We start from the raw sequence: 27081 nt of genomic DNA on the forward strand, positions 1-27081 counted from the left end.
TCAAACTCAGGTCAAAGATTTGCATTATTCCAGTGAAACAGTTCTAGGCATGTCTTTATGAATATTCATTAGGTGGGCTGATGATGTCATATCCCCACTTGTTCTTTTGTATTTCATTATATGAAATTAGGTTTATTCAAAAATTTTCTGCCAAAAACTAAAACAATTGGATTGACAACTGATTAAGTGCATTAGTTATTTATTGCCGCAACTTATTTCATCATAATGGCGACACATCATTTACACAAGTATGAAAAATGAAACATGATTTCATGTAATAACATAAGAAAAACGAAAAGGGGATGTGACATCATCAGACCACCTAATGAATATTCATGACGATGTGCATTTAACTGTTTTCACAAAATATTGATAAACTTTAAAATTCAATAACTTTGTTAGTTGTTTTCCGATTTTGATGAAATTTTCAGCATTTTGTCTGTGAATTTTACTCTATTTATTTAGATATAAATATTTTCAGCCCGGACCATCCCTTAAAAAAGGAACAATAGGAAAAAATGAAACTCTTTTCTAAAAGAAAATACCAGAAATCTTTAACAAGGGAGCTTCACTGCACGTATTGATAGCTAAGACCTAGCTCATACCTCTGCGTTTTGGGGCTTGCAATTAAGCTTTGTATTGCTTGAATACAGAGAGATACAGATCTTAGTCAAAGGCAACACAACCAACAAAACAAGCTAATACAAGGTCAACATGCAGACTAACGCAGAGGACTTGCATTCTATCTTAGAGGTTTAATTTTTCAAACATGCGCATTTGTACGCATCCAAAAATCTGTATGAGCAAAGACACGTGGCGGCAAGCAATTGCGAGCAAGAACAAGCAACATCGAGTAACGGCAAGTGGCTTTTGCAGGACAATACAGGGTCACTGCTAAATTAACTTTTGACTTACCTTGCTTTAGTTAGTGCAACTCTATACAAGCTTGTACGCATGAGTGTAATTGCAACCAAATATTTTCCTGCGCAGTATGCTGCATAGGTATTTGATGCTTTCAGCTAACATGGCAATATACACGCAGCTTACAACACAAAGGTGTGAGCTAGACGTAAGCTTGGTGCAAAAAGGATATCAGTCAGGTTACACCTGTAGCTAATACAGAGAAAAGAAACTGTTCTGCTTTTAAGTACCCCAAAATAAGTTTACATGTATGTCCATTTTGGCTTTGATCCATGCTAGATTTCACACTGGCTTTCCAATCCCATAAATGTTTTTTTTCAGCCAAATGACTGTAAAATTGAAAAATATGTTGGATAGGATTCCTGCAAGAATATCAAGGCAAGGGCTGCAAGTACTGTCTTTTTGTTATGCTAAACATAAGCGAGACTCCAAATGGTGGTAGCGGAGAAGCCAACGCTTATACCACCTTGTCTTGTCTTTGTCAAATATCTGACTGGAGGCATTTGTATAAAATTTCAGCACCAAATCATGTGATAAAAAGCAACAATGGCCTTAAAAAGACGATAGGATATAGGCTTTGAACCCAATATTTATATTCTTGGTGCATCAGAAGCATCATTTACGTTCAGCGTGATAACAGCACATAGATGGGCTGCATACTCAGCTAAAAGCCACAGCAAAGTCGCTAGGAGCATATTAAAGATGTTTTGAAGGTACTTTACAAGGATGAATAACGTTAAGCTATTCCTTGTCTAATGGTTTTCTTCGAGGTAGGTTGGGAGCTTCTTGCTTAGAAGCAAACGATGTCCAGTAATCCATATCTTCTGGGTGCATGGGTTGTGCAGTGGAGAGTAGCTGCTCTGGCGAGAGGGTGGTGAACGACGGGCAGCAAGGCATTCTCCTATCAGGTCCAAGCTGGAAAAAAAATACAGAGCAAACCATTTAAGAGAAATACTGTGGATACATCAGGGCCGTCTTACAAACAATTGCCATTGATCTAATCAACCATAACTATGGAAAGCCACCAACATCAACACCTAGGATGCATGTTTGCTCGAAATATTTTCTAGATTATAAATTCATTGATTTCTTGAAAATTCAGTGTGCTTCTCGTTGTTTACAAAGGACATTGTGCAAATGTTTGGAGAAAAAATTATGACGTCAATGGATTTCCATATAGTTGAGATAGATGGGATCAATCGTAACTCGTTGTAAGACACTATGGTACAGTTATATCGATGCAGACCAATCAAAGCTATGACATTTTCATGAATGACATATCATCTGTTGGTTTGTATTCAGTTTTGAATGAATGAATTGCACTTAGATGTACGTTGATAAGGTCACAGTTCACCATGATTTTAAAGGCTTTCTCATTAAGTCATTGTTTGCTGCAACTACAAGCCCTTAGCTTGAACTATCAACACAATAAAGTGATCAATCCTGCGATATCTTTATTTAGTATATTCAAATAATAAAAAAAATAGCTTTAGAATACATATAGGCCCGAATGCAAAAAGGTGGTTTTTAAAACCATCGGTTAAACCCATGGTTTATGCAGATTCTTCTATAAATTACACCTATTTACCATGTATAATGAAAAATGGCCAATGCTGATGCGCGCTTTTGTCACAGTGCGCGAAATTGACGCCTGTTGCCGTGGTTATTTAATTCATGAGTCTCGTGTTTTGAATTAATGAGTCCACTTTTCAAACAGAGGACTCATGAATAAAATAGCATACTTTCGGGCACTGTTACAAAAGTGCATCAGCATTGGGCATTTTTTAATATACCCGGTAATAAATCAGTGTAATCTGCATACACCAAGGATTCAACACCTGTGTGAATCCAGGCCATAGTCTCTAACAACAATGCATGAAAATATTGGTGATTAGACTTGCTATTATCATCATCAGCGTTTAAGTCTGTTTTCCCTCGTAGTGGGGTTGGACAGTTTATTTCCTTAATGTCTCTCCTCTATACTGACCTGTCATTTGGGTCAATGTGGGTAATGTTTGACCCTTTTCTGTCTTGTCTGATAATTCCTCCCCCCCTTCCCCGGCTTACGAGGTGTCCCACATGAGCTCCTCCCCACAACTGTGCAATTCAGTTTTCTCTGGAGCCAGTCGGTCCCTTCTATCCTAGCAACATGACCATATCATCTAAAGCTACTCTTTCTCATCGCCTGTCCTATCCTTACCAGGCCCATGGACTAGAGGAGGTCTTTGTTTCTCTTTCTCCCACAAATGACACCCTGCACATCCATCTGACCACCCTCATCTCAGCCTTTTGAATTCGTGCAATGCTAGATAATTTTGTTGCCCATGTCTCGCTACCATAGGTTATGCATTTCCGCACACAGGCATCACAGACCTTCCCTTTTACTTTAAGTGGAAATGACCAACCCCAAGAATCCACCTACCTGTACTGCTACAGCCACATAGTGATCCTCATCCAGAAGCATCTCCTGGAAGACCCAGTTCTTGTCCAGCCTGTCACGGAGGTAGAGCTCTGTATCCATGGCAACGGATGAGGTAGATAGCTCCAGGGTGTGCAGTCTGAACTCTGCTCGCTGGAGGTCAAAGCCGAGGCCGATGCCGAGAGCTTTAATGTAACTTTCTTTTAGACACTACAAGAATGAACATGGAGTAGACATGATAAAAAAATAGATGACACAACATTTGTCCCTGTGAAAATTCGGTGGATTCACAATATCGTACACCATCTATCGGTTGCAGTGACCAGGCCAATTTCTAACTTCAGGGTCGACATCGTGCACAGTGTTAGTGTACTGTAATATGACTGTGATGCTTCAAAAATGAAAACCATACATATGGCAAGAATTCAAATCTCTAAATTTCGCAAAGAACTATGTGGGCAAATTTCTCTTTCACCCCCTGAACCCTAGTAAACAGCATATCCGATCGTGTCAGCCAGCACTGATCGTTTGCATGCGTGCACGTCAGTACTAGCGCACAACAGATAGATGTCACCTTTTTCCCATGAGGCATTGCGAATTTTGGCCTGTCTGCTGCAACCGATAGATGGCGCACTGTATTGTGAATTCACCAAATTGCTCTGGGTTTTATATTGTGTAAGATACAGGTTTAGGGTTGCAATAGAGTTTTATGCTAAGTTTAGGGGAGGGTATAAATGTAAATCCAGGGTTGAAGTTATTTGATTAGGAATTTATAGTGGAGTAATTGTCGCATATGTTGTGTCGCCACTCAGCCACACATTGCCAAATGAACAGGCAGATCAGGGTAGTTCACCAATGTGCGTGTTTCATAATACATGTACATCGCATCGTTTCTCTATCCACCAGGCGCACTCACATTACTCCTATTTTAAGATCCTTACATTGGCTCCCTGTAGAACAGCGTATTATGTTCAAGATTTTGTTGTTAACTTTCCATTGTGTTCATGGCTCATCTCCCCAGTACCTTATTTCACTGATCAAAAGTTATACCCCTTCAAGATCCTTACGTTCCTCCCTTTCCAATTCTCTTGTTACCCCCAAAGTTTCCAAAACTTGGGGTGAAAGATCATTTGTTTACTCATCCTCGAAGCTATGGAATAGCCTCCCTCATAACATCAAACAGTGCTTGACTTCTGAAACTTTCAAAAATTACCTCAAAACATTTCTGTTCAATTCTTCTTAATTTCTTTTATAATTTCCTAAAAAGCGCCTTGAGCACTCTACAGAGTGGATTTGGCGCGATATAAGTCTTAATTATTATTATATTATTATTATTACACAATTTGTGCCCTTACTCTGACATTCATACGCAATAACTCTGAGAAATTGGTCAACAGCCGCGTATTAAACACCATGCACTAATCAGTGTTCTCTTTCAACGTGATTACAAACCTTATGTAAAACATTTGAATATTCCTTTAATTCCACATACAGTTCTACTCATGATTCCTATTCATCCTTGCGTTTGTGATACTTCATTCAGTTACACATTTCTTGATTTTTTCACGTCACACTAAATTCACTTTTTCAAGTTAAGATGAGTCCAAGTAATTAAGAGCTTGATACATATATATACCCTTTCAGATCTTGAAGTGATTTAGACTTTGCATTCTGTATGATATGAAATTTTACGCCAAGCTCTCCTCAGTTTTGTTGTCATTTTTTAGACTTCTCTCATGAAGTTGAGATAATCGGCACAGACACAATTAATATCATTCTACTGAACCGAGCCTGGGTACCATTTCATACAGATTAGTTACAATAACAAATGCACAATATCTCTAACAAATTTACCATCAGTCTATCAGATTGGAGAATTTCATTAGCTTTTAACTATTGTATTTTTTTTATTGTGCATTACAAGTTTTATGTGAAGGGTCCTAAGAGTTGGTTGGAGCTCAGTTCAGCAGCCTTTTCACGCTCCCACCACCAGCACCAGCAACAAACTTAATAATAATAATAATATGTCCATTTACATGTATATAGCGCAGCTACTATAATTGCACTGTGCTTGATACTTGGTATCATATTATTACCCCGGCTGAAGCTGAGCTGCCATATAGGCGCTAAAGCATTCAAGGAATGAATCCTACCGCGTACACATTCACCTCACCTGGGTCGAGTGCAGCACAATGTGGGTAAATTTCTTGCTAAAGAAAAACATGCCACGGCTGGGATTTTAATCCACGTCCCTATGAATGAAAGACGAGAGTCGTAACCACTAGACCACGATGCCCCCATAAGACCACAACGCCCCCATAACTGTAAGTCACCTACTGACTCACCCAATATCTGTAGAACCTATGAAGTTGTTGATACTGCGTCTCGGCAGACATGATGGTCTCCCATTCATGAGGGGTGAACTGCTTCTTCATGGTACGAAAGAAGTCCTCAATTTTCTGATCTGACAAGAATAAAAAATATAAGATCCTATCAAACTTGCACAACCTTTTCCAAATTAATAATATGATAAATTTGTATAGCGCAGCCACCATATAAATATACTCTACTGTGCTTTGGTTACTCCTTCTGCTTATACTAACTAACAAGTGGAATGCCTCTGGCCGTCTCACCTGTATCACGCAGTTAAATATAGCAGCAGTGCTGACTTTGAAAACTACTCTAACTCGCACAAGATGTTCAGTGATACATGGTTACTATTATGTCCACTTTTTATGAACTAGACCAATAAACTTACAGAGATATGATGGTTATTTAACAAAAAAAACCAACATGGCTCAAAGTTCATTGACCTTTGACCTTGATCATGTGACCTGAAACTCGCACAGGATGTTCAGTGATACTTGATTACTCTTATGTCCAAGTTTCATGAATCAGATCCATAAACTTTCAAAGTTATGATGGTAATTCAACAGATACATCCAATTCGGCCAAAGTTCAATGACCTGAAATGCGCACAGGATGTTCAGTGATACTTGATTACTCTAATGTCCAAGTTTCATGAATCAGATCCATAAACTTTCAAAGTTATGATGGTAATTCAACAGATACCCCCAATTCGGCCAAAGTTCATTGACCCTAAATGACCTTTGACCTTAATCATGAGACCTGCAACTTGCACAAAATGTTCAGTGATGCTTGATTACTATTATGTCCAAGTTTCATGAATCAGATCCATAAACTTTCAAAGTTATGATGGGAATTCAACAGATACCACCAATTCGGCCAAAGTTCATTGACCCTAAATGACCTTTGACCTTGGTCATGTGACATAAAACTCATGCAGGATGTTCAGTGATACTTGATTAACCTTATGTCCAAGTTTCATGAACTAGGTCCATATACTTTTTAAGTTATGACGTCATTTCAAAAACTTAACCTCAGGTTAAGATTTTGATGTTGATTCCTACAACATGGTCTAAGTTCATTGACCCTAAATGACCTTTGACCTTGGTCATGTGACATGAAACTCTAATAGGATGTTCAGTAATACTTGATTAACCTTATGGCCAAGTTTCATGAACTAGGTCCATATACTTTCTAAGTTATGATGTCATTTCAAAAACTTAACCTCAGGTTAAGATTTGATGTTGACGCCGCCGCCGTCGCAGCGGCGCCTATAGTCTCACTCTGCTATGCAGGTGAGACAAAAACTAAAGACAAAAAATACTAACTAAAACTTCAAACAAAAGCGAAGAGTACATGTAACTGCTGATGTTATATGTAATTCAACAACAACAAAAATAATTTTAGATTACACCTGCGATAACCAAAATAAATTGCTTTTTTTTCTTTCATTTCTGAGGGCAGCCAGTCAAACATGGAACATGGTCTAAAAGAGAAGAATTCAATGAAAAAAAATGCCATCATTTCAAGAGCAATACATTGTTATATTTGAAAATAAATCATTACAATGTCAATTTTTTCATTGCAGTTAATGAAATCACTATTTGAGTCAAATTGGCAATCTATTGATAAAATTTTGCTATGGCTATTAGTGGCAAAATGTCATGATGAATCAGGATTAATTAATCAATATAATATGACCATGAATGATCATTATTCATCATAAAATTGATAATCAGTATTTATGATAAATCAGGTAATCTTGATTATAAAAATTATTGCCAGTCTGCAGAGTGACAGGAAATTGATCAAGACCGAAAGAAAAACTGATTAAACTCAACCACATTACATGTTTCATGGTATGTTGTCCTGTTGATATTCACTTCACACTTGTCTTTTTACTATAGACCAGTTCGGCATTACCTCATGGGCAATTTTGGTCAAATGACCTTTCATTTTTTACATTATTATAACCCTATGGCAGATTTCAAAGCAAGATATTATGTAAGCATGCCTTACATAACAGGATGCAGAAATTGTATAGACCAGGTGACTAGAATAGCACACTAATGAACACTCTACGAAAGTATTTGAACATTGCATTTTTACTTTGAATGCAGTAACAAGTTGCTATAACTATGTACTTGGCCAACATTATACCAGTCTCTAGTGGACGCATTGTTGTTGTGTTTTTTATCTCATGAAAAACAAATTCAAAAGAATATATGAATAATCAAGACATCAAAGTTGGTGCTTATCTCAGACATTAAACCACCACATCACTTTTAGTCCGAATGACCTTCTTCTGATCATGGGCAGAACGTAACTTCAAACTTGCTTATTACGGCTCTGGTACTATTCTCAGCATGTGGCTTTCAGATGTCAGAATTCATGGCTTTTTTTTATTTCATTTTTTTCAATAACTTTATGGCTATAAATAATACCTTACAATAAACACCTACCTCAGAGAACCATATTTTTATTTGCCATCAATTTCCTTTATCTTAGTCTATAATTTTCCGGATATAGATTTTTTTTGTCTGCTAAAGCAAAACATACAAAACTGCATTAATTTGATAACTTCTGTGATAATGATTCTACTCCTATACAGGTTTTCGTTAATTGGTTGTTACTATTAATTTTCATTAACTATTATGTTGCAATTATTGTAAACATGTTAAGTTTGATCCTGCATCCGCCTCATGAACGGGAGGTCGTGGGATCGATCCTCGGCCGAGTCATACCAAAGACTTATGAAAATGGGACCTTCTGCCTTCTTGCTAGGCGCTCAGCATTTAGATTGGAGAAGGGTAATAATAACATATAATGTTATGCAGGGCCCGCTGGTAGAGCAGTTTCCTAACTGAAGTTGCTACCCTGGGTAAATAAAACATTATTATTATTATTTATTATTTATTGTCCATCTATGTTTTAAACTGAATAAATAAATAGAATTAATAGATAAATAAATAATTTTTGCCACATCTTCTAATGTTTGTTGGAATCATCCTTTGTCATTGACAATCTCTTCATACATATCAAGATTCCATCAAATTATTTTACTACTCCATGGGCACATAAGTTATATCAAAATCAATTAATCTTTCTAAACTTACTGGGCCGGACAACCTTCATGACATCCACTCCACACGTGAGGGCAGGCTCTGTTGCCAAGACGGCAAAGTCACCATGATGAGAGGTATTGAAGTTAAAGTTCGGGTAGATTGTCTTGTCAATGTCATCCATGTTCTTAAGGTACGGCTTTCCTCTGTCTGTTCTGACGAGGTCGATATCAGCCCAGGATATCTTCAAACATTCATGAATTGCTTTCCGGGCCAGCAGTCTCCCTGCCTATTTATGAAAAGACAGAAATCAACATTATCAAAGCAAAACTTGCATGTTTGTAAGGAAAAAATCAGAAAAAAAATCGAATTATATTGAATGGTTCAAAATGAGACATCAGAAATATTATATCAGATGGTTCAGAATGGCATATCAGCAATATTACATGAGCTTGAGAAACATTGCATGAATTACAGACGAGTTGTAGGGAGTCAAATATTTAGAGTAACCTTGTCAAAGGACGCTTTGCCGTGTTGGGCAGGGGAGGAAGAAATCATGCTGCTTACCATGGAAGATTTGGCATCTTTTGTGAAGACAAACTGACCAATTCTGTGTTTTTCCTCAGGTTGGATGCTAGATGAGGCAAGCAACCACTGGGACTGATCAGGCTGCCAAGAACTGCACTTAAATGCCCACCTCAGACTTGCCATGATGCTCTGAAATGTTTGACATGTCAAAACAAAATGAATGGAGTACCAGGTATGCATGTCCTTGAATTTCTTTTACACTTGAAGGAATTTAATTCATTCAGATACGCATTTATTTTTTTCCAGTTTCACAAAATATTAGTAGTAATAGGCAGTAGTAGTAGTAGTAATAGTAGTAGTAGAAGAAGTAATAGTAGTAGTTGTAGTTATAAATAGTATGTGGTATTAAGTGGTGGCAGTAGTCGTCATCGTAGTAGTAGTAGTAGTAGAAGTACATGTAGTTAGTAAAAGTAAGTGGTATTAAGTGGTGGTAGTAGTCGTAGTAGTAGTAGCAAAGTAGTAGCAGTAGCAGTAGTAGTAGTAGTTACTCCTACCTTCTACTACTACTACTACTACAACAACAACTAATAGTACTAGTAGTTACTACTTCTTATGATAATATTTTTAATAATTCTATTTTTCTTCTACTTCTATGGTTCTAGCACTACATGTACTTCTCCTGAGAACATTAAAAGAACGGTTTCCTACCTTACTTCTGACACTCCTTATCCTTCCAGTCAGATCCTTCATGTGTAGAGGAATGCTGACTGGTCTCCATGCATGCTGTCCTACCAGCACATTCATCCAATGTGGCCAATTTGAAGATCAGGGCAGGATGTGAACAATATAATCATCTCTGCAATAAAAACACAGGAAATCGTCAGCATTGGCAATTCCCATTATGAGATCATGTTCAGAATGACAAAACTAAAAGTGAAAATGAAATATCTGAATTATTCTCAAGAGGAATTTTCTCTTCATCTATATATATTTTTATACACACATATTTGTCAAGGAAATGCTACCTTTCCTTTGCTACATGTATCTTTCTTTTGAACCACATGAAACTACCTGCATAAATGTTGTGTGCAGGTATCTCCCCAGTCCACATATGTTGATTCTAATGAGTGATATGATGGCTGATCCTCAATATTACATCATTTTCAAGAATGCCCTATGATAAACAAGAGTGTCGCTAAGGCGAGCACATAATATGCCTGTCTGTAACACGGAAAATGGAGTTATTTGTCAAGCAAGAAAAGTGGAAGGTGGCGATATCACCTTTGACCTTCTGACCTAAAAATTAATAGAATTGCTGGGATCTATGCTAGTATCATACACAGCAAATTATTTGAGCCTAGGTCAAGTTAAAGTGAAGGAGAGCAGCAATAGACATTTCTACTTTGCTCAATGAACAGGCTTAGTCCTACAACATCGTTGGAGTAAACTAAACTGAAGTTATCACGTTTACAAGGACTTCAGAAGGGTAAAATTAAACATGTCAGTGTGACCTTGACCTTTGACCTTTTGACCTGAAAATCAATAGGCTTCCTGGGATCCATGCCTGGGGGGGGGGGGGGCACTCGACCAAAAAAGTGGTAGGGGTGTGCTGCAGGCGAGACAAGAAACAGGGGTCCTCGGAGCGGGCTTCGGAACTACAATTTTGTGAAAACGGGGGTCCTTGGAACGGATCGCCAGCGTGTGAGTATGTCGTATGCACACCTATGGAACGGGCATGCATGCATGATGCAGATAGCTCGGCCTCTACCGGGAGCGCTCGGGCAGAGACGATGGTCGGACAAGGCTCGGCGGCCACTTTTCACCGAATTTGCAGCAGATCAATGCACCCGGAACGGCGTAATGAAAAATATGCGAAGCTTTGGAGCGGATTTCTTCTTTTTTCTTGATAAGAGCAAAATGCTATGCCTTGGAGCGGATTTCTTTGTTTTGTTTTTATCAATAAGACAAAAATGCTATGCCTTGGAACGGAAATTTGGGTGTAAAAATGGGGGTCCCATCCACGGCACATACCCACTATGAATTATATGTCCATGCTAGTATCATACACACCAAATTACCTGGTATATGAGCCTAGGTTAAGTTAAACTGAAGTTATCGCGTTTACAAGGAAAAGTTAATGAAAGGACACCGAGCGTGATACCATAATACGTCCCGTCTAGAACGGGCGTATAATTGAAAAAAATACTGGTAATAATGTAATATTATATCATGATATTCATAAAATATGATGTAAACAGATGATTAATATGATGAAATAAAGTCATACACACAGATGAATACACTGTATGTCATGTTCTTACTCATGTCATCAAATAAATCCCTGCTGTAGTAGTGACCACAAAATGAGTTCAAACACATAATCTACCAAAAAGTGATGCGATTTTGGTAGGCAAAGGGTAATCACTTAGTATCCAAAAAAGTTTTCAAATTCCGTACGTAGGTGAGCCTTTCCCAAAATTTATCGAGTAATTTCCAAAAAGCAAATTCACAGCTAAACCTTATACTTAAATTGATTAATAGTTTGATATTATTGCATGATTGGACGGGTCAACTGACACAACCTAGGCATCATTTCTGTGCACACTGTACATGTACAGAGACCAAAATTCTAACCCTATCTGTAAAGGGACTCAATGGCCATACATTTATTAAGTTCGGATAAACCAAGGAGTGGAGTTGCATGACAGCAAAAGAAAGTCAGTGTTTTTTTTTTCCTTTAAATTTTATTATTTCCTGTTTTGGTGCATTTCAGGCCAAAACAGAATAATACGGTAATCTTTATTTTGGTCCAGTTCTTTTTACATATGTTTATGAATTAAAGACAAAAATGGATGAGCCCCATCAGGGGGATTTTAATTTTCAACCTCGTAATGGCGGCTGCACGATCACAAGCCATCTGTGTACAAGGAGAAATTTTTAAACTAGCACATCAATGATGTGTAGCTCATCCGGCATCTCGCAACACAATTTAACACAATTTTAATTTCAGCCCAGTTGACACTGTAGTGAATTATATTGGTGACATAAATTGAGGATATAGAATTGAAATTGATAAGAAATGACATAGAAGCATTTTTTGTGATCTATGAATAAATTTCATATGAATTAAATATTATCTAGTCAAAGTTTCTTAACTCTGTGTAGAACCTTGGTGAACCTAATGTAGCTCTCAGATGGAACAAAAATAACCAAAATCAATCAACAAATAAGTAAGTAATTTCTGTGAGTTTTGAAAATATATGAATAAATAGCAGATTCAATGAGTTTCAAAATTCTATGTTTAAATTTTGTATCACCATCTCAATGCTATCATATCAAGCAAACAAATTTGATCAACAAATGAAGAATTTTTTTTTGTGATTTCTGAATAAATTTTGCATAAATTATAAATAATTTTCCAGACGAAATTTCAAAATTTTTTGTACAAGTTTGGTGAACCTCATGCAGCTCTACCAGATGGAAGAAAAAAAAATCAAAATCTGTCAACAAATACAGAAGAGGAATTTTATTGTGATTTATGAATACATTTCTAAATTAGCATAAATAATTATCTACTGAAAATTTTCAAAATTCTGTGTAGAAGTTTGGTGAACCTCATAAAGTTCTTCAAGATGGAAAAAGAAAAAAAGTAAAAATCGGTCAACAATTAAAGAAGAAAAAGCATTTTTTAAGTGAATTTTTAAAAATATGAATAATTAATTTTGCATAAATTAGCATAAAAATTGTTCTAGTCAAAATTTCAAAATTCTGTGTACAAGATTGGTGAACCTCATAAAGTTCTACCAGATGGAAGCAAAAAATTCAAAATCGGTCAACAAATAAAGAAGAAGAAGCATTTTATGTGAATTTTAAAAAATATGCATGAATTAATTTTGCATAAATTAGCATAAAACTTGTTCTAATCAAAATTTCAAAATTCTGTGTACAAGATTGGTGAACCTCATGAAGCTCTTCCAGATGGAAAAAAAAAATCAAAATCGGTCAACAAATAAAGAAGAAGCATTTTATGTGAATTTTAAAAAATATGCATAAATTAATTTCGCATAAATTAGCATAAAAATTGTTCTGGTCAAAATTTCAAAATTCTGTGTAGAAGTTTGGTGAACCTCATGAAGCTCTACCAGATGGAAGCAAAAAATCAAAATCGGTCAACAAATAAAGAAGTAGCATTTTTTGTGAATTTTGAAAAATGCGCATAAATTAGCATATTTAATGAATTTCAAAATTCTGTGTAGAAGTTTTGAATGCCCCACCTAGTGCTATCATATAAAGCAAACAGAATTGAAATCGGACTTGAAATGGCGAAGTAGTAGCATTTTGAAATTGTGGACAGACGACAGACGACGGACGCCACGCCACGGCATAAGCTCATCTTGCCCTTCGGGCCGGATGAGTTAAAAATATCAAATGCAGAGCTACCAAGTCTCACGCATTGTGCGTGAGACTCACGCATTCAGGGTCCGTCTCACGATCTCACGCATCGGGACCCGACAGAAAAAAAAAGAGAAAAAAAAAGAGAAAAAGTAGCATTATTAGCCAGATTACATGTACACGACTGGCCGACCGCCTTCGCATCTAGCCCGGCACGCGAGACGAATCGAGAGTAGTCAGCGCACAGCTAGTACGTGATACGATGAATCGCGTGCATGCATTGCATGGTTTTGAAGCCCATTTCTCATGCGCGCTCGCGCCTTTTCGCAACGTACGAGTGTAAGTACTGACCGCGCGTGCACAGAGACGTCGAGTCATGAAAATCTCACGCATAACAATTTTTTGAACTTGGCATCTCTGCAAATGTCAAAAAATTCCTCGAAAGAGACGGCTGCCAGCTGTCTATGCCTATCTATGGCCATATATGAAATGTATCTTAAAGGGGAATGAAACCTTTGGAACAAATAGCCTTGTGTAGAAACAGAAAAATCAAAGAATAAGAATAAAGAAAGTTTGAGAAAAATCGGACAAATAATGAGAAAGTTATGAGCATTTGAATATTGCAATCACTAATGCTATGGAGATCCTCCCATTGGCAATGCGACAAGGATGTGTGATGTCACTGATGAACAACTTTCCCTTTGGTGGACTATAAAATACCCTCAAAATGTCTCTTTTTGCTTTTTCTTACAAATTTGATACAAACTCTTTATCCATTATGTATTCTTAAGAAATATGTATTACATGTCCTCATGTAGAAAGAACACATGACATGTGATCTATGGATAGATGTGATGAAAGAGGCAATTCAAGTGAAATATATACTAAAGTAATGGGGAGAGTTGTTCATCAGTGACATCACACATCTTTGTCGCATTGCCAATTTGCTATCTCCATAGCAATAGTGATCGCAATATTCAAATGCTCATAACTTTCTCATTATTTGTCCGATTTTTCTCAAACTTTCGTTGATCTGTTTCTTTGATTTTTCTGTTTTCAAACAAGCTATCTTGTTCCAATGGTTTCATTCTCCTTTAAGTTCAGATAAACCAGGGAAGAGGGAGTTGCGTGACAGCTGTTCAAAGTAAGTCACTCTTTTTTCCCCCTTTAAGTATTTTTTCCTGTTTTGGTGCATTTCGGGCCAAAACGGAATAATAATTCATTTCATTCATTTTTCGTTCATTTCATATAGATAATAAATAATAGAGTCCAATTTATATGAAAAAAAGATAAAATTTGATGAGCCTTGTCAGGGGGGGGGATTTGCATTGTTAACCCCCTAATGGCAGCTGCACGATCGCAAGCCATCTGTGTACTACTTAGGAGAAATGAAAAAGAAAAAATGTTTACAAAAACCTCCTTGAATCAGAAAAAGACGGCTGCCAGCTGTCTAATTTACTAACACGACCAACTAAAAACTTTAACCCAGGGAGCTCCGGTCTATCGTGACATAGACAGGAATAACCGTTGTTTCTGGGGATTTATTTAACACTATTTAATATTGCGAGCCTGCATGTGTAATATGGGTCGACAATTCGGAGGGCGGGTTTAGTCCAGATTTTTTATTTCTTTTAGATTTTAAATGACATTATATTATCTTGGACGAAGGCCCACTATTTTCGTTAGACTCTAATCTTTCTATTGATACTATGTAAAATCTATGAAATATCAAAAATATACGTTACCGATGAGTTATTCCCCAGGTCATTCCTTATTTTTTATTTTCTGCCGGAGAGGAAAATATGGCAGCCGACAAAGAGTTGTGCTTTTATCTAGGCTTTCCGATTAAATTTTTGATATCTTGGCCAATCAATTTGAGCGACAAGTTCCGAACGCACGCACATCTATATGTACAAGCACAAAGCAGCGGCACAAATCGCGATATATACATGTAGCGACTGGTAAATACGTCTGTAAGGATGATGACGTCATCCGAGATGGCAACTTCCATTGACCAACGAAAGGATCGAAGATAATGTTTCGATCATCATTTGAAAGGAATTAGCGGTAACTGCGGTCTAAGGTACCATATTTCTGAATTTTAAACATTTTTTCATAAATATGGATGTGATTTCTTTTTCATAATGTCATAATGCGACATTTTATGCACAAAAAACCGATCGGAAAATCGGGTTTCCGCCGAATGTTAGATCTAACGTTACTGCTAATACATTGTCTGTACATACGGGCCTCCAAGCTCTTCAGTCTATGTTTTAGTGAGTGAGCCAATGCAGTTCAGCGGAATAACCAAAATACAGAGACTGAAGCTTTTGGTCTATCGTGATACAGCTATCCTGACATTGACTGAGGCACAATCTGGACCCTCAAAAAAAGTAAAATTTAGACGTCTATGTCGCGTTCATTTTGGTATCGATCGGTCATTTTGTTTTTAATTTCGACAGATGGAAAACAAACAACAAAACTTTCCAGTTTGTGCCTCGATGTCAGGATATCTGTGTCACGATAGACCTTTATGATCCTTTATCCATACATAATCGAGGTAAGTTATGCCTACTTCCAAGGTAAATTCCAAGTTCCTAATTTATTTTTATCATTTTATTTGAAGTGCTATTCCGAGTCCGACCCCATTCTACCCCATTTTGGAGAGTATATGTTTGACTAGACCAAAACAAAAGCTTTGGCCTCTGTTATGTTGGTTGTTCAGCTGAACTCCGTTGGCTTCACTCACCAAATACAGAGACCGAAGTTCTAGCGTGATCTGTACAGGGGACTCAATGGCCATATATGTACTTAAGTCTTAAAGGGGAATGAAACCTTTGGAACAAATAGGCTTGTGTAGAAACAGAAAAATCAAAGAATGAGAATAAAGAAAGTTTGAGAAAAATCGGACAAATAATGAGAAAGTTATGAGCATTTGAATATTGCAATCACTAATGCTATGGAGATCCTCACATTGGCAATGCGACAAGGATGTGTGATGTCACTGATGAACAACTTTCCCTTTGGTGGACTATAAAATACCCTCAAAATGTCTCTTTTTGTTTTTTCTTATGATGATACAAACTCTTTATCCATGATGTATTCTTAAAAAATATGCATTACATGCCCTCATGTAGACAGAACACATGATTTATGGATAGATGTGATAAAAGAGACAATTCTAGTGAAATATATACTAGAGTAATGGGGAGAGTTGTTCACAAGCGACATCACACATCTTTGTCGCATTGCCAATTTGCTATCTCCATAGCATTAGTGATCGCAATATTCAAATGCTCATAACTTTCTCATTATTTGTCAGATTTTGGAAAGACTTCCATATGTCCCCTCCACTAATTTTAAAAAATACTTCCCCAAAACCCCCTTCTGTCTTTCTCTTTTTTCTTCTTTTTTTCTTCTTACTTCCGGTGGGAACTTGGATTCGAACCTCTCGCTGCAGAACGAAGCATCTCCAGTCTGTCGCCTTACTCACTGAGCTAGCAGGAATTGTTGAAAGCCATGGGTTTCATAACAATTATGAACCGATGTTACGACTAGTCTACTCTCCAAGAGTATTGGGTATTTATTTTTCTGACTAAATAAACCGATGCCATTGGGAATTACACACACTCGAATTTTTGACGGAATAAAGCCATATTTTGGTATGTATCCGACTTTTCCTTCTTAAATCTCTTAGATATATGTTAGATAATTCTTGATAAACCTCTATATTTTTTTTTTCAATTTTAGTGGAGGGGACATATGGAAGTCTTGCCCAGATTTTTCTCAAACTTTCGTTGATCTGTTTCTTTGATTTTTCTGTTTTCACACAAGCTATCTTGTTCCAATGGTTTCATTCTCCTTTAAGAACGGATAAAACGGGGAAGTGAATTTGCGCAAAAGCAAAGGAAAGTCACTGTTTTTGTTCCTTTTAACTTGATTTTTCTCCGTTTTTGGCACTTAATGCCAAGAGGGAATATTAATTTGCATTTTGTTTGCGTCAATTTTCAAAATTTTTGTTCATTAATTTTAAAGACAAAAATTTTATTTGAAGAGCTCTGACGGGGGGATTTTGCATTGCAACTGCAAGTAATGGCTACACGATCATGACGATAGCGGGCCGTCTGTGTACGAGGAGAAATTTTTTTTTTAATGTTAAAAAACTCCTCGAAACAGACAGCTGCCAGCTGTCTAATGTTTGACTAGTAATACTCCACGATGAACGAAGCGGGCCGGAGCTCATGTCATGGCCCTGGCCTAGGCCCTACTAGACCAAAAGCTTCGGTCTCTGTTTTGTTGGTTGTTCAGCTGAACTTCGTTGGCTTCACTCACCAAATACAGAGACCGAAGTTCTAGCGCGATCTGTACAGGGACAAAATGGCCATATGTTTATGTACTTAAGATCGGATAAAACGGGGAAGTGAATTTGCGCGACAGCCGAGGTAAGTCACTGTTTTTGTTCCTTTTAACTTCATTTTTCTCCGTTTTTTGGCAATTGATGCCCCAAGAGGGAATATAAATTTGCACTCTGGTCACTATAATTTTCGAAATTTTTATTCATTAAAGACAAAAATTGAAAAGCCCCGATGGGAGGATTTTGCATTGCAAGTCCCCTAATGGTGGCTGCACGATAGCGGGCCATCTGTGTACGAGGAGAAATAAAAAAAAAATGTTAAAAAACTCCTCGAAACAGACGGCTGCCAGCTGTCTAAGGCCCTACATACTATTACTAGCCCTGCCCCCATGCCCCTGCCTGGAAAACATTGTAAACTTGAAGTTGAGGCTTGAGCTGTTTATTTCTTACCACTCGTGCGTCCTGCCTGGCTCTAAAGTTTGACAGCTATTCTAGGTTCTATCGTTAGTTCAACTTGAAGTCAACATCACAGAAGAACATACTGTAGATCTAGATCGAACAAGTACAATTAGCGGAAAGTTTACAAGCACCATGAGATGATGAGCACGCAGCGCTGCATGGTTTGGTGCGAAATCCAGAATTGTCCAGCGGGCTGCAACCGGCCTTTGCGACTCTCGCTGCCCGCTCGCGCTCGCCGCGCTAGCTGAGTCGGGGGAAACCCCTACGGTATCATCTAAAGCACATCTAACGAAAGAAAAAAAAAATCTTTTTTTCTTCTTCGACATTTATAAAATAGTGCAGTGGGGGTAATTTAATCAATATTGAGCTGACCCATGTTTCTGGAAGAAAATAAACAAACAAAAACACATAAAAGTACAAAAAACAAAGCGCTTGCAATTCTGTTGGTCTGATTACTGAGATTCGAAGAGTTTACCGGAGTTTAATAACGCTAGGAAGATATTGATTGATTGATTGATTGATTGATTGATTTTATTTGGCAAGTCACCATAACATATATACAGTAGCATTAAAACAACAGGCTTGCACAGGATGACCCACGAAAGCTCAAAAGCTTATTTCCAGTGGGGTCCTGAATTAAGATAATAAAATGGTTCAATTATACTATTTACATATTAAAAATGAAGGAAAAAAATCAGAATTTAGTATTACCAATAAATAATATATATAGACAATAAATTAGATATAAACAAGAATATAACGAAGAAGAAAAAAAGAAGGAGGAGAAGGAAGAGGAGCAACAGAAGAATAATGGGGACGAGGAGTAGAAGGAGACGGAAGAAACTGATAACGAAGGAAAATAAATAAGGAGAACAACAGCAAAAACGTTGACGACAATAACAACACGAAGAGGAGAATAGGAAGAGATAAAAGAAATAGAAATAGAAGAAAGAACATATCGAAGCTTCAATCACACTATGTAAAATACATAATAATACCTGGTAGAGAAGAGAAAAGACCTAGGTCAGTATTCAGGCTTAATCAACCGTATAACATATCATTTGCATCTTCTTTTTGACTCTCAAGTGAAAGATATTCTTTCAATTTCCTCTTAAAATGCAAAAAGTTTCCTATTTCCTTTATATAATTGGGAAGGGAATTCCAATGTTTTATAGCATTGTAATAAAAGGAGTTACCAATACTCCCTATCCTTTCTGGTAAGCAAAAGTTGAAATGGCTGTTTCTTGTATTATAGTTATGTATTTCGGTAACGAGATTAAAGTTTGATCCAATGTAATGGTTCGATCTATTGTGATAGATTTTATGCACGTGGTGCAAAATAAGCTGCTTTGATCTTTTGTTGACTTCAAGAAAACCTGCTCCAGTGAGTTCGGTATAGCCAACATGGGTTCTTGGACCAGAACAGTTAATGAATCTAACAATTTTATTCTGTATAATTTTCAACTTCTTTTTATCGAGTTCGCTTATGCCACTATACCAAGCAGGGTTAGCATAGTCAAATAAACTCTGAATAAGTGCAAAACAGAGAATACGCCTTGCTTTTTGATCCATACAACTTTGATACCTGTACAAAAATTTCAAACGGGCATTCGCCTTTTTTACGATTGATTCTACTAAAGATGAAAATGAAAGGGAGCTAGTCAACTCAATGCCTAAATACTTTACAGATTCTTTCCTCTGAATTATCTTATTATTGTATGATACTTCAAATTCAAATGAAGTTTTATGATTACTTTTAGAACAAAACAGAATGCTTTCGGTTTTGCCTAAGTGTAACGATAATCTATTATCAGTCATCCAATCGACACATGTAGACAGCTGTTCGCTAAGTTTTTCCTCAACAAATTTTGGGTTGGAATTTGAACAAAGTAGTACGCTATCATCTGCATACAATAATAATTTACAGCCAGCTTTTATACAAATAGACATGTCATTGATATAAGTTGAAAATAGGATTGGGCCTAAAATACTTCCCTGTGGAACTCCACACGTTATAGGCATAATTTTGGAACGAATATCGCGAATAGCCACTACTTGATGTCGATTCGACAAGTAGGATTTGAACCATGCTACAGTAGCCTGGTTAAAACCCAATATTTGTAATTTTTTAATAAGATGCCGTGATTAACTGTATCAAATGCTTTTTGAAGATCTAGAAGTACCATCCCAACGAATTGTCCCTTAGAAATATTTGTTCTCAGATAATCAGTCAAGTGAATAAGGCATGTCTCGGTCGAATAGTCATGTCGAAAACCTGACTGATATTCGTAAATCATATCAGTTTCTTTAAAATATTTTTCGATCTGAACACATACCGCCTTTTCAAGAATTTTGGATACTATGCTTAAAACACTGATAGGTCTATAGTTTTCAACAGCAGTTTTATCTTTCTTCTTATGAATAGGAGTTACTTTTGCAATTTTCATATCCTCTGGGAAAGTGTTAGTAAAGATAGATAGATTTATCAAGAAATTTAATGGTTTGTACAAACTTTTTGCTCCTTCTTTTAGAAATTTAGCAGGTATCAAATCTAAACCAGTGCTTTTTGATACATTTAATTTACGCAACTCATTAAAAATGAATTGATCACTAACAGGTAATAATTCAAATTTATCTTGGCTTATATTTTTTTTTTCATAAAATTCACGAATCTTTTCACTGTCTGCACTAAAAATGTCTTTGCAAGATGGAAGTTTATCTACCAACGTAGCTGCGACATTTGTAAAATAGGAATTGAATTCATTGGAAATAGTTATCTTATCATGACATAATTCTCCATCAATTGAAACGACTAATTCTTGGTCCTTTCCATTTTTCTTTTTTAATCCCAAACTTTTTAGATTCTGCCAAAGTCTTTTAGAATCATTTTTATTTTCTTCTATTTTATTTTGAAGGTACTCTAATTTGGCCTTTTTCACCTCTCTTTGAACCATATTTCTTAATTTCTTGTATCTTTTGGAAAGCGTGTCATAATCCTGATCGCTTAGATTTTTCTTCATTTTTCTATACGCCACATTTCTTTCTCGAATAAGAGAAATAATATCTTTAGTCATCCAGTTTTCTGATCTCTGTTTAATTCTAATCCGTTTTTGAGGCGCTATCATATTCAACGTTGAAATAAAAGTATTTTGAAAAATTGACCAAGCCTTATTTACGTCAGTGCATTGGGTTAAATCTGACCAATCAACGGCAGACAATTTAAGATTGAAAGATTCTTCGCTATATTTTTTCAACGATCTAATATCAGTGGTTCTGTGAACACCTATAGCCAGCCTAATTTTCTTTCGTGTACAGAAAGTAAAAGAATGGTCACTTATACCAAGATCAATAACACCACTTTGACTTATTTTTTGTTCGTTATTACAAATCACATGGTCCAATAAAGAAGAACATGTGTGTGTGACACGGGTTGCATCTTTGATGAGTTGGCTAAATCCATGAAGACTCAATAAGTCAGTATATTTTTTTGCCAGTGGAGATTTCTGAAATAGACAAACATTCATATCGCCTAAAAGTATAATTTCATCATCTTTCTTTAATGTATCGAGAATATTTGACATCTTCTCAATAAATTGATTGCTTTTCGGAGGCCTATAAATGACGCCAGCAATAATTGGTTTTGATCTTGGTAGAAGCAAATTAATCCACAGTGATTCAGAATCACTTGTACTTAAAACATCTATGATATTGAATGCAATATCATTTCTGACATAAAAACATACACCACCCCCAGAGCCTAATAATCTATCATTGCGTATTACTTTGTATCCATCTATATTGATTTCTTCATCGTTCACCGAGTCATTTAGCCATGTTTCTGTGAAAGCAATGACTGCAAGATTCTTTCTCTTAAAAAGAATTCGAAGTTCTGAAATTTTTGGTAGAATAGATCTAACATTTAGATGTACAAAGTGAAGACCTTTTACAGCAAATATGTTTTCAAAATCTTGATAAAGTAAACTTGAATCCTTCGAGTTATTTTGTTGTAAATTTGGCTCTGGAATGTTTTCGGGTACCCGAATTTCTTTCTCACAGTTTACAATAGTATTATTGTAGTCATCAAATAAAGATTCACAGAAAGATGGTAAAAAACAGGTTGAACAAAACCATTCTTCATCTGGGCTCAAATATAGATTTGAATATATTTCCAAGCTTATTTCTTGACAGTGAATATGATACCATCTTTTACAAGTGGAACAAAGAAGGCCGCACTGATTTGATTTTACTGGTTTTTCACAGTTTCCACATGGAAACTTAAATTTTGGGCCTGGGTTTGATTCAATATCACCAGACAATAATAAGAGAAGGAAAACAAAGATTTTGGTCACTTCCATATTCATTAATTCTATGGAAGGGATCCATTTGTTTTGAAAATAATAAAAGTACAAATTGGGACATATCATTCTGAAGTTAATTTTTTTCATAACAAGTCGTTTTGCGGGTAAAGTCGTGCATAAACACAGAACTCACCAGGTCAATCAATGTGTTATATAAATAAAAATTTCCCATTTCCATCTTTGCCATCGTAGTATCATATTCTTCTATCAATCTAATAGGTATCTATGGAGATACATGTCTTTAACCATTTAGTAATGATCTCACTAACAGTAAATAGTCCTGCCACTCTCTTGTCGAAGTCCTCGATCTGGTTGTCTCACCATGCCTTCTAACATTTCCGTGTATGTTGGTCGTAGGAGTAGCTACGTCAGCATAGGACCTTCCATCAAAGAAGTTTGGACGTCGATGCTTCTGGTTTGGTAAGACACGGCGGATGTTTGCTGCGAAGATACCCTGGCCACCTTTGTTAAGGTGGACCCCATCACGACCTAGGTGCTGCTCGCCGATGTTGTCATTGATGACGAACCCCCATGAGTTTCGCCTCGCAGTATCCCTCAAGGTGGAGTTGACGAAGTCGATCCTCCTCTCTTGGTACCGCGACTCCCATCGTCTGTGGATGATGCCAGATAGGATGACCTTCAGCCCCTTTCTAGCAGCAATATTTCCTACGTCCACGATCTTGTTGTGTAGATATTTGGGGCCATCATTGGTGTTGTTTGTACCGACATGCACAATAACGGTACCTCCTCGAACGATGTCGGCACACTCGTTAGACATACATGTCAGAATGTCTTCGGACCTGGCACCCGGAACGGAACGACATCTCACTTTCATTTTGCTTGCCAGGCGACGACCATCAATGTTCTTCAACATCGAATCTCCCAACAGAAGCACGTCGTGCGCCTTACGTCTCTGGCGTTGGTTGACCCCGACCTGTCTCCACTCACTGGCGGAATCCGACGATTCTTCTCCGTTCGTACAAGTTGTGCTTAGGCCATAGACAGATAGAGATATATACTTAATAATTAGTATAGCCTACATCCCTATGGCTTAGGCCTATAATTGCTACTTTATTTATGGCATGGATAGTATTATGTGACGTATCTTGAAATGAAAATCGGACGGTCGAGTTCGACCAGCCCGCGCATGCAGTCCAGATACTTTTCTATCCTTATTATTCATTTGTTTTTGTCTTTTCTATCTCTGACTCCCCTCCTTTATCTCGGCTTTAGTCTGTTCTTACTATTTAAAATAATAAAAGATTTTGAGAAATTGAGGTCGTTATGCCTGTGTCTTTTCCTTAACATTTTAATTTTATGTCTATCGTACGCCAACCATCAATAACCCATCCGATTTATCACGTTTACATAGACTAAATATCCTTAGTGGAGAAAATAATAAAAAAGAAAAAATGAGGGGGCCGCTGTTGGCTGTGGCACATCGCGCTTTTCATTTAATGTCAGCAGACGCTTTAATCTGATACGGTCCCATCCGACAGTGACCATAGTAACAGTCCTTCTGAACCAATCAGAATCAAGGATAGCGTAAGGAGTTGGACAAAAAAGTTGGTGAAACGGAATCCAAAATAAGTTGCGAGCAAGAGAAACAAGCAAGCAAAATTTCAACACTTTTATTATTAAATCAAATTTTGTGATAGATTTTTACTAAATGTGTATTCAGAGAATAATTTTACATTTCATACCGTACTTTTCTTTTTCCTTTCTTCTGGCTTCTCTTAATTAGTGGTCGTGATCTTTTTGGGGGGGCCACCATCCTCCAAACCCCCATCATTATGCCACTGAGAAGCGGGGTTCAATTCTTGATCTATTTTTGTATTTAAGTGGAACTTCAATTTTAACACTTAATAGTTTTTTTATAGAGTGGTGCTGCCGGGGTGCGCGTTTCCGTTTTACACCCTGGCGAAGGCATTTTCCGGAAAAGTAGCCAAAAAGCGACTAGTGAAGAGTCTACACACGTCGCTGGTTGCATGCAGCGTGCGACCAAGGATATCTCCTTGGTGCGACACAGGCGAGTCCACCACCGCATGCAATTTGCAGTTACTGATCAGAGCACAGAGTTCCTCGGCACTTCATGTACAGAGAGAGCGGCAGTCAGAAGTGAAATCCAGTGAAATCCGAACATGCTTTTGCAGTCGCGTTGTTTATGATAGTTTTTTTTAAAATAAATTATTAACTAAATGAATAGAATGACAGACAAAATCAAAATAAACAGATACTTATAATGGAAAGACAAATTGAAGTTTGATGGATTGATACACTCGCTGCCGAAAGATAGATATAGAAGACTGATAAATAGATAGAGACAAGATAGACAGACAGATAGATAGATAGAAATAGAGAGAGGGACAGAGAGAGGGAGAGAGGTGGATAGATAGATAGAAAGAGAGAGAAAGGGGAGAGATGGATGAATAGATAGATAAATAGAGGGGGAGAGACAGAGAGGTCGATATATGAGGGAGAGGGGGGGGGGGGAGAGAGAGAGATGTTATAAACATAGAAATATGGACGGACAAAGAGAAAGAGAGAAAAAAGACAGACAGATGCTAGAGGAGAGAGATAGAGAATTTGAGAGACAGATAGTTAGATAGATAGAAAGATAAAGAATGAGAGAGACAGAGAAGATAGACAAATTAACAGATAGATAGATACATAGATAGATAGATATATATAGAGAGAGAATAGAGAAAGACAGAGATGGATAGATAGAGGATTTGAGAGATAGATAGATGAGAGATAGATAGATGTTAGATAAATAAAGAGGGAGAGAGACAAAGAATATTAACAAATTAACAGATAGAAGTTAAAAAATAGATAGATAAATAGATAGAGAGAAATAGAGAAAGACAGACAGATGGATGGATAGAGAGAGTGAGAGAATTTGAGATGTTAGATAAAGAATGAGAGAGACAGAGAAGATTATTAGATAGATAGATACTGCAGTTACGTAGATAGATAAAGATAGAATTTGAGAGATAGATACATGGACAGCCGGATAGAGAGAAAGACAGACATCAGCAAATCGGCAAGGCAAATGATCAAGGCAAACATTCGTATTGAACCTGGAAAGTATAAGCTCAGCTGCATTTACGGTAGGTTCTGCGGATAACTTCGGTGCGGACTTTGGATCGCGCGCCCAGCTGATAATGTAAACAAACGTAGACGTAGACTCTTCACTAGTCGCTTTTGGCTACTTTTCCGGAAAATGCCTTCGCCAGGGTGTAAAACGGAAACGCGCTGCCGGCGCAGATGTGGGACAAGAATGGCATTTAAATGCTGATTCCAAAGATATTCACCCATAGCTTCTGGATTAGTTATTGATAGCAAAGCTAGCTAGGCTACTTTAATACAAGCTGCATCTCAGAACACCTAAAATCTATTATGCTTCTCTTATTTTGATCATTGGGGCAACGCGACAGACTCCCTCACACTTCCTGCTTTCCCCGCCACTCGCTCGTAGAACTTACCTCAACGTTATTAAACACAGACCATGCTCATTTCCGTAAATGATTTTTTTTAACAAAATGTAGGCCAGTGTTAGAATTATTTTCAAAATTGATCTCTATACAGAGAGCGTAATTCTCTTTCATTTTTTCTATTGGTTGAGATTTGTATATTATAGTCTTGGGGTAGGATATTCTGAAAAGTCTCGTAAGATTCTACCTAACTTTTCTCATAAGTTACCCATTTTATGGAGCACTAATTGACCTCCAACTCGTATTCTGAAAACTCTCTTAGCGCTCAATTAACATATGGAGACTGTGTGTCGTTTAAGGAATTACTTTGTTCATATTTGAAGCAACATTATTTATTCTCTCTGAAACTGCTGAAAGTCTATAGAGATATACATATTATGAAAGTCTATAGAAACATACATATTCATACATCTCTGCAGTGGCGTAACAGGCGGGGGCAAGCTGCCCCCTGGCGGAGTTCACCGGGAAAAGAAAAAAACGGGGGGAGGGGGAAGGAAAGAAAGAAAGATAGGGAAAGGGAAAGAAAAAGGAAAAGAGCCAAAAAATTCCGGTCATATCATGGTATGAACAGGCATAATGGTGTAATGAGGCAGTAATTTTCAGAGGGCCAGAAATATAGGCCTAAATGCGTATTGGGCAGAATTTATCTTTTAAAAACAAGTTGCGAGCGAAGCGAGCGAGCAAAAATCTTGACATTTTTAATACAAAAATTCAATTTTGTGATATC

General features: G+C 37.1%; 2 protein-coding genes across 4 annotated transcripts in view; one reads left to right on the forward strand and one right to left on the reverse strand.

Moving 5' to 3' along the window:
• LOC121413989 (reticulon-4 receptor-like 2) overlaps positions 1-27081 on the forward strand; it is a 47071-nt gene that overhangs the window by 10249 nt on the left and 9741 nt on the right. Inside the window, exons 2-3 of one of the 2 annotated variants that reach the window (XR_005969793.1) lie at positions 9396-9529; positions 9960-10044. The gene's annotated coding sequence lies outside the window, so the exon portion shown is untranslated. Of the gene's footprint in view, positions 1-9395; positions 9530-9959; positions 10045-27081 lie in introns of those variants that run through there. The other variant, XM_041607024.1, reaches the window with a different exon arrangement.
• Positions 459-18659, reverse strand: LOC121414007 (L-aminoadipate-semialdehyde dehydrogenase-phosphopantetheinyl transferase-like). 2 transcript variants are annotated; one of them, XM_041607046.1, is made up of 7 exons: positions 18494-18658; positions 10006-10153; positions 9337-9486; positions 8824-9058; positions 5686-5804; positions 3344-3550; positions 459-1836 (listed from the first exon to the last, which is right to left on the reverse strand). In XM_041607046.1, the coding sequence occupies exons 2-7, from the start codon at positions 10099-10101 to the stop codon at positions 1663-1665; spliced, it is 981 nt and encodes a 326-aa protein (XP_041462980.1). In that variant the 5' UTR covers positions 10102-10153; positions 18494-18658; the 3' UTR covers positions 459-1662. The 2 variants fall into 2 exon arrangements, with proteins under 2 accessions (XP_041462980.1, XP_041462988.1); XM_041607054.1 differs by lacking the exon at positions 9337-9486 and having other exon boundaries at positions 18494-18659.

This window comes from Lytechinus variegatus, chromosome 1, assembly GCF_018143015.1.
Source record: "Lytechinus variegatus isolate NC3 chromosome 1, Lvar_3.0, whole genome shotgun sequence".
Lineage (NCBI taxonomy): Eukaryota > Metazoa > Echinodermata > Echinoidea > Temnopleuroida > Toxopneustidae > Lytechinus > Lytechinus variegatus.